Raw genomic sequence first — 13625 nt, 5'->3', positions numbered from 1 at the left:
ATTCATGGTACTCTTCTAATTTAAAACATATTTTTAGTGCACCCTTTAACATTTAACCTCTAATTTACCACACCTCGCTGTGTTTATTATTTATGTTATCTGTTTAAAAATAAATGTCAACACAGACGTGAAAGTGGGTGACAGTAAAACCACACTAGAGTTGGTAAATTAACATTTACAACTTTGATAGTGTTTGTTGCTGCCTTTGGTCTGGTGCTTGGCCAATGTGTTAAACAAACCCACAACGTCGGGAAGTAAATGTTTAATTAAATATAGGTCCTAGTTTGAAGCATTTTGCATACCTGCTAGAGACCTCTGCTTAGGTAATTTGATTTCATTACATCAACTGTGCAGTGACTGACTCAGAGACACTAGGAGTAGGAGGCACTCTATTTATTAACAGCTTTCACACTTCACAAAAGGTCCCAGTCAGAACAGCTGGCAGACTGCCTGACTGACGACGCCGAGATGGTGAAGAGGTAGACGGCGACGAAGACTCCAGCAGCACGACGAGATCCCACTCCAGGCAACAGCTCCGAGCCTTCGCTCGGGGTCCCCTTTTATCTTCCCAGCGTGGCCTCGCTCCGCCCCGGCCACGCCCCCCTTCTAGAACCTACTCCCTCACGTGCCCCCGCTATCACCTTTGCCCTACATCCCTCTCTCTGGTTTTTCACGTGACCTGCTAACAGACAGGGCTGCTGCAACTGCAATTCCCCTTTTCTGCCAGCAACCAGTGCTATGCTACGTAGTGACCAATTCCATGTCACTACAACTGTAATGTTCACCACCAGGAGGGTCATTTTTTCAACAAATGAAGAACATGCTTTACAATGCCATTTTTTTTAAGGTATTGAATATTATTTTGTGATTTAATCATCTTATAAGCAGCTGACATGTCAAGCAACAGCATAACTTACCTCATATCTGTTCTGCAGTATATCATGAGTAATTTTAACCAGGACAGTCTCGGTTGAGTTTGATTGGCAGAATCCTAATGGAAATTTATGCACGTATATGTATGTAATACTGCCCATGCCAAACAAGGAGATTTTAAATAAAGATGTGTGCAATTGTACGTGCAATGGAAGGGTGAAAATTGTTCTGTAGTTAAAGGCATGGTTGAGGTCACCTGAAGCATTTTTGTACAAGTATGACACGTGACAACTTTAGACATTGTGCCAAATGTCCACTTTCGAGTCAGGTATTATACAACTTGTTAAAATATAATTTGAGGGAATCTGATCAAAGCCACGCTTTTTGGAATTATGTTTTGTTAGTATTATGTTTATATAGAAACCAGTGATGATCAAAGGCCAATAAGCTGACATCACTGTAATGATAGCGGATTTCCCAATGTTCTTGGAACAAACACTGGAAAAGTTCATCCCCCAAGAGTGCTATTTTGCTCTTAAAACAATTAGAACATTCATGAGCTGATAGAGTTGTTTGTTGTCTGTTAAGAGTTTGGTGATTTAAAATGTATTTGTATATTTATATAGGCCCTGCATTTCTCCGATCCTCAAGGATTCTGTTTTTATTGACCTATCTTCTGGTGACTCATTTTGCTTGAGTAATTCCTTATTTTTATTAATCACAAGCGTTATGGAATTATCTGACCTTATTTTTACAAATGTTATAGCCTTTCGTACCCCTGATGGAGTAGCCAAATGCCATAATTATATCAGTGCTACCCATCGTTGCTTTCTACGTATGCGAATTAATTTTACATCACAGCAAATGTGATGCTGTACTACTGCTCCACCGTCATATCAGTGTTGTGCATGCCCATCATGGTATAATAAAACGAGCAATTTCCTACTAACTTGAAGGATTAGGTGGGTATATACTCCCTATACTTGGTACCCAGTGGTCATTATGCATTCTAGTAGCAGTCCACGTTTTTTGCTTCACTGGGCGATCAAAGAAGAACACTTTTTTGTTGTTGTAACGATACGTAAAGTAATTGCAGGACGTCCTCACTTGTGTGTGTGTATAGAGTATCAGGCCGGGCAGGCAAGGACCCCTACATCGAAGAACTGGACGTGGGAGAAGCCAAGGAGAGCTGGGGCAGAGGCACAGGTAAGGGACGGTTTACCATACTGGTCAGAACAAAGCTCCAATGCACACTCTGTATGACAAAGGTAGTGGTGCAGAGCCCTGCAATTCCTTGCTCACGCCATTGCTGGTGGAAGGGCCTCCACTGGATGGGGCTCTATCGAGCCCCACTTGGAACATATTTTGGCCTGCTTTTCCACACTGCCGATTGACTAACATTGGTGAAAACATTTATACGGCCGTATTATTGTTGAAGATCTTTCGCACCGTACATAGCCAACCGTGCTAATCAGAGGCTGGGTGGACACATGCGAGGATTTAAGAAACTTGTCAATTGTTTTAACTACCATGCTGCAGGATTGAACTAAAGACCTCTGGATTGCAAGTCCAGTATGTTAACCTTTACACCACGGCTGTATCCTATACCCCATAATAACAAATCCAAAATTCACAAACAGAGCCTTTAAAGGCACAGGCGAGGCACATTTTTTCCCAGAACCAAGGTCTAAACATATGCCGCGTATGATCACCTATAATCCAGTTTTGATATGCTAAGAAACAAATTTGACAAACACGCGAGGCCCGGCCAGATTAGTAAATAAGATTACAAGGTGCGCATGCATTAATTGGATGAGCCAGAGGAGCGGTGCATTAAGCCGTGTAAATTTTACGTTTGCCAGAACGTAGTGATTCTCTCAGCCTCTGTCAGTTGTAAACGTGGAAGGCCAGATTGTGGGGTGGGGTTGTGATGAGTATAATAAAATAAAATAAACCACGAATCCCCCTAGGGCTGTATTCCAGTTAAATCTGTGGATGACTGCAGGGGATGGGGGACATCGCCTATATTCGTGCATCTCTCCCCCAAGCACTCAATCTGTTGATGGGATATAAGTACGTTCGCTTAGTAGTCCATTTTTTTAAAATATGTTCCCCACGTACCTTTATGCCTCAAAATGGTGCTTTTAAGTATGTGTAGTAATTATGATCTGTTGTAATATGTAGCACTTTTTCGAACAATATTTCGTATTTTTCTATAATTTTTATATCTCAGTTCTTGTTAAAATGAAGTAGAGCTCCTCATGGCAGTGGACATACTTTATTTTACCTGTCGACACTTAAACACTTTCTCGCAAGAGATAAGTGGGTCAACAAGTAACATCAGTGCAGTGCAACACATGCTTAATGAACAACGCAGGCCTAACAAACCTAAAGAATACAACTACACAATGCAGTTCAACTCAACTTTAAAAGCATGTAAACTTATACATTAGAAAAAATGTCATCAGATAGTATGTACTTGCACAATGCAAACAAAATGTATAATGAAACCCAAGTGCATATTAATTTCAAATGAGGTATTTAACACGATTAGAAATAAATGCTTTCAAAAATACCAAAGTAGCCAGGTTGAAACCAAGCTCAGATCAATTTACTTCTCTCCTCCGGGATGATACAAATTTACCTTTGTCATGTAGGGAGACCTCTCAGAGCCAGAGTAATCAGAGCTTCGTGTGTGATAGGTGATGTCCAGCTGAGTTGGATCATTTAATAATTAACCAAACGTGTAATTAACACTTGACACTTACATTTAATCAACACGAAATAGCTATTAACAAATAATTAGAGCTATTAACAAGTAGCTATTAGCTAAATTTTACAATTTAATAACACCTGAAACATCATTGCAGTTTCATCTGTGTCACTTACCATTACCATGGACGTCTAAAGAGATTTCATGATGGGCTCAAATAAGTCCGTACTCTGACCAGTATTTTTCAAGCAGCAAGATAAATATCCCATGACATCCAGCACGGCTACCTTATTCTGTCACGATGCCATACAGCGCCTTGTCAATCCATTGCTGGATGAAGGCCTGCACACGGTTATGTTTTGTCGTGAGGGTTGTGTTGACAGTGCTTCTTCACGCTTGTCGACATGGATTGGTAAGTGGGGGGGGGGGCAGACTCATGACCGGTTTAGATATCACTCGATCACTGATGTTCGCCGTGGCCAGGCATTGAACCCAGGTCGCCGGGCTTATGGTGCTTGGGAATTAATGATGCACTTTGAACTTGTATACTTTATTTATGTAGGAGGCGCCACGGTCATGTGATGTTATATTCTTTGCCTGGTAATGCTGGAGGTCGGGGGTTGATCCCAACCCTGACGCTGGAATATTTGGAGTTTGCATGTTCCCCCCGTGGTCGCATGGATTTTTTCTCCGGGTCCTTTGATGGTTTTTCCCTCCACATTTATAAACATACATTGAGATTATTTAGATTATTTTGCTTCTGTAAATTTCCACGTGATAAGCCACTTTGTTGAGCTGTCATTTGTGGCCAGGTTGCTTTTGAAAAATAAGTTAATACCTCCGTGGGAAATTGAGCGTAGGTCGCCGGGTTCGTCATGCGATGTGCCCAACCACTGAGCCACTGCTCCACCGACGTTATAAGGCAGTGTCAGCATGATAACGGTGATGATATGTTTTTGTCCGAGGCTGTTACACCACTGGCAATATGACCCATTATGTTATTTAAATAATGGCAGGACATTATATATTTTTTCCATGCAGAAAATTATGCTTTTGATACTCGTGTCGCAGAAATGTCAACGATCAGACCTATTGTGGTATGTTGCTATAGTAACCCCAAGTCAGATTTATTTAAATACATCCTGTATTTAAAAATAACACGAACAATTTGGAGGATATGTAATTGGGTTCTCACTTGGATAAATTACTGAATTTATCATTAGTTAAATCAGAATTTAACCTAATGACGAACCCCAATGTAAATATATTATAACATGATTAATTAATTTAAAATGTTTTCAGCGATGAAGTCATTGATTAAATGCGTGGCAATTGCCATTTTCCAAGGCAACGTTATGTTTCACAATTGAAAGGAGGATTGTTTAGTGACATAATTGCTCCTGTGGATTTCCCCTGCCCCTTGGCATAACCATGCCAGGCACGTTCTATCTGCGAGACGGTAAAATATCTACCATCTTTGGGGCAGGTCCACATTTTATTGCGGAGTGGACGGGGAGTGTGTAAGTGCATGCATGGGGACAGAGAAGGATGACTTTTTGCTGGCCAACCAGGTGCAACGTACACACCAAGTGCAGACATAAACTGCCGCTAAGATTTACAGATTGTGACAACGGGCACTGCAAGGTGCTCACACAATAGCTCGGCTTCACATCTGAGCAAACAAGGAATGCAGCAAGCAAGCACTGTTTTTCATTTAAAAAATTAATCCGGTGCCTGCAAGCTCTGATGAGAAGCGGTACTCGTGAATACTGTTGATAGGATGGGGAGGGGGGAAACCTACACCTATGTCTTCAACACGTAAATAAAATGCAGCGAAATATTGGGGCAGTTTTGCACGAGAAAAAAATGCTGCAATGCAAATGACAAACCAGGCTAGAGAGTACAGATAAAGTGGAGGTTTATGGCTAAAATAGAGTTGCCTTTGAAATAACTTAAATAATATGTAAAAAGTGAGAACACGGACGGGGCATATCGTTTCCAAGGTGTTAAAAAGGTTGGCACCTCCCTTTGAAAATGTATGTGTTGAAAAGAGACGAGCCGTAAAACACGTTGCCAGTAGCCACGTGTGTTTGCCTGCACACGAAAAAATATCCCGTCCCTCACATGCCGCCACGGCCTCCGCCCAGCCGCGCCTATCCAAAGACAGCCTCGCGTCTCCCTTTGGGAACTTTGTGTCGATGACCTTCGTGCATTTTTGTCTCCCCCCCCCCCCCTCCGTTATTTATTGAAAACACTATAAAGCACCTTTCCTCATCGCTCCCTATCTGTGGACCGTTATAAATGTTTTAACCGTCAAACTTTCCTCACTCTGTGTCACCGGTGTCTATAGACATGCAAGTGTGATGTATGCTGATATATAGCTAAATCGAGGTGAGTTATAGGAGGCGCGGCCCCGTGCTATGCATTTATGTCCACGCGTGGTCGTGACTCGACTTTTTTAGACGCAAGCTGAAAACACCACTCCCGCCATTGCCATTTAGGATTTGTCTCAAGTGCGCACGGCGTTCATTGTTTGTGATCTTGCGTTTTGTTCTGCAGCATTTTGATTGGTACATAAGGCAACGTATTCTGCATACATATGTAATGCGGGCGTAAGCGACCTTCCGGATGTGACATCACGGGGGGTGGAGTCATGTGACGTGGGTGGAAGGTTCGGGTCCTTAAGCGGGTAAACCGGAAGGGGAAGTCAGTCGGGGTGTGAGCGGAAAAGAGTGAGGCCACGCGGGCGAGTGAGAAGAGGGGGGGGCGCCGACGGCCATCGGGAGCCAACCCCGAAGACAAGAGGAAGCTGCGGAGTGGTGTGCAGCTGCAGAGGAGACAGCCAGAAGGGCTGCGTGTTAGAGGCAGCGGTGTGGCTGCCAGGAGGAGCTGCGGAGAGAGAGAGAGACAGCACGAGGCTGTCAGAGCTGCGGAGGGAGAGAGGGAGACAGCACGAGGCTGTCAGAGCTGTGGAGAGAGAGGAGTTGCAGCGAGTACAGCCAAGGGGGGGCTGTGTGAGAGAAACAGCAGCGGGGCTGCTGTTGTGGATCGGGCCGACATTGGAGTCAGCACCGTGGAGAAGCTACAGAGTAAAGACAGCCGTGTGGGTGTACAGCACGAACCGAATAAAGGACACTGAGCCAGACATCGTGGTCCAGTCGTTTATTACACTGGTGTCGGAAGTGCAACGGCATGTCGAAACAAGTGAGGAAGAAAGTTAATCCGGCGCCTGCATCGGCTTCTTCGTCCGACGACGACGAACTCCCTCCAACCACGGATCCTGTTGGGGTGGTGGAGGAGAGCCCGGCTGAGGCGACCACGGGAACGGGAGTGGAGGATGTTGGCGCGGTGGCGGGTCCGTCGACATCATCAGACGCGGATCAACGATGGCAAGCGATGGCGGTACAACTGGAGGCACTTAAGGACGTCCTGGCGCATCTATGCCATCTCGTCGCGCCAGGGACGATGGATGATGCAATTGGTGCTCCGCGGGCCGCCACGTTGCCTGTCCTGCCGCCGCCATTGCCCACGCGGCAAGAGGCCGCCATTTTGCGCGCTCCGTGGCGCCAAACCGCCATCTTGGCCACGCCGCGGGCCGACGCCATTTTGAATTTGCCATCACAACCACCACCATTGGAAGACGGCGGGAAGAGGAGTCGGAGTCGCCACCTTACAACGGTTAAAGAATTTTCCGTCGGTGGGGACTGGAGCGCGTTCGCCTGCCGCTTCTTGGCGGCGGTACGCACAGCAAGATGGACCGATGCGGAGGCTTTGGAGGTGTTGCCGACTCTCCTGGACGACGAATCTGTCCGATTCTTCCGTTCCATAACGACCGATAAGAAGGCAACTTTACGTGGTGTTTTTCAAGAAATGGCCGATGCTTATGAGCCACCAGATGATGCGCATCGGCGATTCGCTCAACGACAACGAGCACCAGAGGAGTCGCCCGTGGCGTTCAGGGGTGCGGTGCTGGAGCTGGCCATGGCAGCTTATCCTGAGACGCCACAGGACCTGCTCGAGCCTCTCATATTAGGGAAAATGTTGGAGCTGTCTCGGGATCTAGGGATCCCCATGCCTGTGTGTGGGCATGAGAAGCTAACTTCCCGGACGGCTGCTAAGTGTCTCGATGCGCAATTCAACCTCCGTCGCTGGAAACAAGTGACGGCGTGGACGGGGGGGCCCGTCAAAGAAGGGGATGCGCTGGGGTGGAACCCTGCGCAGGCTGTCTATGTTCCGGATGACCGGGGCCCTCAACAACTGACGGCCGCCTCCGCTCCATGGACGGGACGCGGCGGGCCGAGACCGCGCGCGGCGCTACCAGAACGGGGCCGTCAGGAGGCGAGGCCTGCGCTTCGGCGCAACGAGGCCGAATGTTTCCGCTGCGGGCGTAGGGGCCACTACGCCAGAGACTGCTGGGCCCGCTTCCCGGCTCCGCCGCAGCAGGAGGCCTCGGCACCGGTCAAGTCGGCTAAAGATCCTCCGAAACAGGCATGTCGGCACGCACCAGACACTCGGCAAGGCTTTACACCTCACCCATCACCGTCGTTGCGCCATCCTAACGTTGTGGTTAAAGCATGCCCTTCGACGGGGCCTTGTCGCTCGGTCACGCAGTGGTGCAAGTTGGCACGGAGAGTCGTCGCGGCCGCTACGGGCTCGTCCACTGTACCGGGGTCTATACAAGGGGTGGACGTACGCATTTTGGTCGACTCCGGCGCGTCTGCGACTATTATTTCGGATGTCATTTTCCATCTGTTGGGCATCCCGCCGGGGGCTGTGCGTCCGGTTTATGGGTCGTGCGTCGCTGCGAACGGGGGTAGCATGGGTATCGTGGGTCAGGTGGATGCTAAGATATCTATTGGGGATGTGTCGGCCTCGGGTGTTGTGTTGATATCGAGATCTTTGGCGGTTCCTTGTTTGTTAGGCACCGATTTTTTGGCTAAGATGCCCATTTTGATCAAAATCAATGAGAATTGTATTGAACTGCCGGGGGGCCGTCAAATCTCGTTTCTGCCGTCGCCCTGGGGGCGACCTGCTTCGGCCGTACAAGTGCAGGCGCTGTCCGTCGCATCTGTGGACATCCCACCTGGTACACAGATGCTTATACCCTTGCGGTATCGGAAGCCCCTGCCTGATCGGCTAGGAGCAGTAGGGGTCTTGTTGTCACCGTCCGCCACGATAACAACCGGGTTGGCGTTAGTGGGGGCACAGACCATCGTCCGGCCGGATCAATTACCGTTTTTACAGGTGCTTAATGCGGGGGGAGAAAACGTCCGTGTCCCGGCCGGTACGGTTGTGGCACATGCCACTACGGCGTTTGCGACCCATGATTGTCCACATAGCCGGGGAGTTGTTGCTGGGGTTTCCGAGCCAAGGAGTTCGGATGATCGTTGGGTTGCTCATTTATGTGACGGAAATTCTTCCCTGTCCATGGAGCAACGTGGTGCGCTGCGTAAATTGTTGTTAACATATTCCGATGTGTTCAGCTCCGATGATTTGGATTTGGGCCGCACTTCGTTGCTTTACCATCACATTGAGACGGGCGATGCTGCCCCTATTCGATTAAATTCGCATCGGATGAGTCCTGCGGAGCGAGAACACGTACGGGGGGCAGTGGAAGACATCTTAATTTTAGAACTTTCGTGACTGCAGGAATTATTATTTGGTTCTTTCGGTTAAGTCACGTCTAAAGATAAAATAATAAATTAAATTAAATAATAGAATACGACGTTTCGATTGCAACACAAGCAATCATCATCAGGTATAATGAAATAGCGACATAATATCTAACCAGAAAACTATAGACAGACATATTAGCAGACAGATATCACAAGATACATACATAGCGAGAGCAACACAGGTGACAGAGAGGGGTGATCGTCTCTGTGGGGACATGTTGGCTGCGGACATTATATCGCCATCTAACAGCCCATGGGGCGCTCCAGTCGTCTTGGTTAAGAAGAAGGATGGCAAATTGCGATTTTGTGTTGATTTCCGCAAATTGAATAAGATATCGGTGGCAGATGCGTACCCCCTGCCGCGTATGGATGACTCCCTCGACGCATTGTCGGGGGCTAAGTTCTTTTCCACACTGGACCTCTCTTCGGGATTTTGGCAGCTTCCCCTTGACGAGTCCTCACGGGAGAAAACCGCATTCCGTACGCCGCAGGGGTTATTTCAATTCAACTGTCTCCCGATGGGATTGAATGCGGCCCCTGCTACATTTCAAAGATTGATGGAGCTCGTTTTGACGGGGTTGCAGTGGGAGACGTGTCTTATATATTTGGACGATATTTTTGTCTTCAGCCGCACATTTGATGAACATTTGACGCGGCTGGAGACAGTGTTCACGAGGATGCGTTCTGCCAAATTGAAATTCAAACCAAAGAAATGTCACCTACTGCAACGGTCCGTCCGCTATTTGGGGCACATTGTGAGTGCTGAGGGAGTGTCCACGGATCCGGAAAAGACGGCGTGCGTCCGGGATTGGCCGACTCCGGCCACCGTGGGGGATGTTCGGCGATTTTTGGGATTTGCCTCGTATTACCGAAGATTTGTGCCGGGTTTTGCGACGATTGCGAGGCCCTTGCATCTCCTTACGGGTAAAGGACGGAAGTTTGTTTGGGGACAGCCGGAGGAGGCGGCCTTTCGGAGTCTGCGTGATCTATTGGCCACGGCCCCAACATTGGATTATCCCGATTTCGATCACCCATTCATTCTTGATACGGACGCGAGTGACACAGGTATTGGGGCGGTGTTATCACAGTCTAAAGGGGGTGTAGAGCGTGTCGTGGCGTATGGTAGCCGAGTCTTGTCTCCTGCGGAAACCCGCTACTGTGTCACTCGCAGAGAACTATTGGCGGTTGTTTTTTTCCTACGGCAATTTCGACCATACCTCTACGGTCGTTCTTTTATTGTGCGTACGGATCATGCGGCCTTGCAATATGCCCTTAAAATTGACCAGCCATCCGGACAGTTGGCACGTTGGTTGGACACGCTACAGGAATTTTCCTTCCAAATTCAACATCGGAAGGGAGTGCGCCATGCGAACGCTGACGCACTTTCCAGATTACCGCGGCGCGCCCCTTGTAAATGTGAGTCGGGGACGCATAGGTGTTCGCCGATTCCAAACCCCCCTCAGCCGCTTACGTTGGCCGTCGAGAAGTCGGACACTCCGATGGAACCGGGACCGGCTGACGGGGTTTTGAATCTGCCGCGGTCTGTCTGGATCCGGGAACAGATGATGGATGAGTCATTGGTGTCCTTGCGGAAGCGGTCTGCTAGGGACAATGGGAGTCCGAGTACGGCTATGGGGCCGCAAACCGCTCTCCGAGATGGTCTGCTTATGTGGCGGGAGGGGTTCCAGGAACGTTGGCGCCTGGTGGTACAAACGTCCTTGCGATTCGAGTTGATTAGAACCCTCCATTGTGACACTCTCTTACATTTAGGGGTGCAGAAGACCTTGTTGACGTTGCAACGTCATTATTTTTGGCACGGCATGGCGACAGATGTCGTAGGGCACGTGCGCGCGTGCCCTGCGTGTGCACGACGTAAGCCGCCGAAACATCCTTACGTGCCGCCTCTCCAGTCGATTCAGGTGTCTCGAGTCAATGAATTGGTGGCACTGGACATATTGGGACCTTTTCCACCATCGGCGAGGGGTAATAAATATTTGCTGGTAGGGGTTGAGTACCTCTCTCGTTGGCCGATGGCCTGGCCGTTGCCCGATCAGTCGGCCGCGGCCATTACCGACGCCTTTTTGTTTGGGTATATTATGGATAAGGGGGCGCCTGAGAGACTCCTCACGGACCAGGGCAGGAATTTCTCTTCTAAATTATTGGCGGAAGTGTGCGCGGGCCTTGGGACTAAGAAAGTACGGACATCCCCATACCATCCGCAGACGGATGGTATGGTTGAACGGCTGAACAGGACATTGTCTGCCATGCTTTGCCATACCGTGAGTGAACAACAATCAGATTGGGATCTGCACATCCCCGGGGTGCTTTCGGCGTACAGGATGACGCCTCATGCGGCTACAGGATATTCGCCGTTTTACCTTATGTATGGTCGGGAAAACGTGCCGCCGGTGGATGTGCAATTGGGAACTGGGGTGAAGGGACCTCGTAAACCACTTCCTGAATACATTCAGGACACGGTTCGCCGAGTCACGGAGGCGCGGGAGAATGCCCGCGTGGCTACGGCCAAAGCCCAGGCCCGGAACGAGCGATATGCGCGACGGTCTGAGGGGGAGTGCCCTTGGAAGGTTGGGGACCTAGCCTGGCTTCATTGTCCACAGGTACGTCCGGGGACCTCGCCGAAGTTGCACAAACCCTGGCATGGTCCCGTACGCCTCATTGCGGTTCCCAACCCACAGTCAGCACGCGTCCAGATTGGGTCTCGTCGCTGGGTTGTGCATACGTCGCGCTTGAAACCATATGTCGCTCCCTTACATGATGCGTCATCCCCCAATGTTGCCTTGCCGGGGTCTGTTGCTGCTGACTCTCCCCTGCCTGCGTCCATTGATCTTGCTAGAGCGCCTGTCGTACCTGTTCCAGACAGGCCGGCCGTGACATTGCGGGGGACGAGGGGCCCTGCTCGGAGGACGCCTGCCAGGTCTGCGGGACCTTCGAGCCCTGCAGCCCTTCCGACCCAGCTGCGGGCACGGTCACAGGACAAGCCCAAGACTAACTCTTTAGGGACACGGGACGTCGGTGGACTTCCAGCTGCGACAGGGGGATTACCCCCTGTCATTCCTCGACTTTCATCGCGTTCCCGTTCTGCGAGTGGGCCGCCGACCGTCCGGGACGGGCCGGCGACCCGCACACGTTCCAAATCGCTTACGTTTCGTTGATTGTTGCTGTCTTGTTATTTTTTTTTTCTTACAGTTGTATTTATTGCATGCTTTTTGTACGTTCGTTGATGTTAATTGCGTTGTTGTTGTTGTTCTTGCTGTTACATTGTATGCTTAGTGTCCTTTAGGGGGGGAAGCTCGGTTCGCCGCATTACGATTTGCTATTGGTCAGCCGAGGTCGGCTGGGATTTTTCTACGGGGGAGGGTGGTGTAATGCGGGCGTAAGCGACCTTCCGGATGTGACGTCACGGGGGGTGGAGTCATGTGACGTGGGTGGAAGGTTCGGGTCCTTAAGCGGGTAAACCGGAAGGGGAAGTCAGTCGGGGTGTGAGCGGAAAAGAGTGAGGCCACGCGGGCGAGTGAGAAGAGGGGGGGGCGCCGACGGCCATCGGGAGCCAACCCCGAAGACAAGAGGAAGCTGCGGAGTGGTGTGCAGCTGCAGAGGAGACAGCCAGAAGGGCTGCGTGTTAGAGGCAGCGGTGTGGCTGCCAGGAGGAGCTGCGGAGAGAGAGAGAGACAGCACGAGGCTGTCAGAGCTGCGGAGGGAGAGAGGGAGACAGCACGAGGCTGTCAGAGCTGTGGAGAGAGAGGAGTTGCAGCGAGTACAGCCAAGGGGGGCTGTGTGAGAGAAACAGCAGCGGGGCTGCTGTTGTGGATCGGGCCGACATTGGAGTCAGCACCGTGGAGAAGCTACAGAGTAAAGACAGCCGTGTGGGTGTACAGCACGAACCGAATAAAGGACACTGAGCCAGACATCGTGGTCCAGTCGTTTATTACACATATATCATGATTAATTGCAAAAGCACATGGTCCTCAGAAAGCATCTTGGGATTCTTTGAAGCTCCAGTTTTGTAGGGCCAAAGTAAGGCACCCCGGTTCAGAAAATATATAATGCACAAGGCTTTGCACACAGAAAAGTGTGAGTATTTATTTAAAGTCAAGTTATGCAAATTTGCTTGCATCTACTGCACATCATGTATGCCTTTAAATTGTTTTTGTTAAAGCAGTCCTACAACATCGCAGCACCTGCTTTACATACATTTCAGAGCAAAATATAAGAATGGGTTTTCCCCTTTTTCTGGCAACAAAACATGTGTTTAGATGTTAAAATGTAGTTGCTCACCCCGAGCTCTCATTGTCCTGATAGTGATTGTCTTTGTGTTGTTCGCCTTTTGACGTCCTCTGGTCAAA

At 49.3% G+C, this 13625-nt stretch overlaps 1 protein-coding gene across 5 annotated transcripts in view; it reads left to right on the top strand.

Moving 5' to 3' along the window:
- CRTAC1 (cartilage acidic protein 1) overlaps positions 1 to 13625 on the top strand; it is a 709809-nt gene that overhangs the window by 392921 nt on the left and 303263 nt on the right. For all 5 annotated transcript variants that reach the window (XM_078855610.1, XM_078855612.1, XM_078855611.1 and 2 more), the window contains exon 9: positions 1997 to 2079. In XM_078855610.1, coding sequence (XP_078711736.1) covers positions 1997 to 2079 — 83 coding nt within the window. The remainder of the gene's footprint in view (positions 1 to 1996; positions 2080 to 13625) is intronic.

The sequence above is a fragment of the Lampetra fluviatilis genome, chromosome 4 (assembly GCF_964198595.1).
Source record: "Lampetra fluviatilis chromosome 4, kcLamFluv1.1, whole genome shotgun sequence".
In the NCBI taxonomy this organism is placed as follows: Eukaryota; Metazoa; Chordata; class Hyperoartia; order Petromyzontiformes; family Petromyzontidae; genus Lampetra; species Lampetra fluviatilis.
The sequence above is the reverse complement of the archived record's forward strand: the minus strand, read 5'-3'. Positions and strand labels throughout refer to the sequence as shown.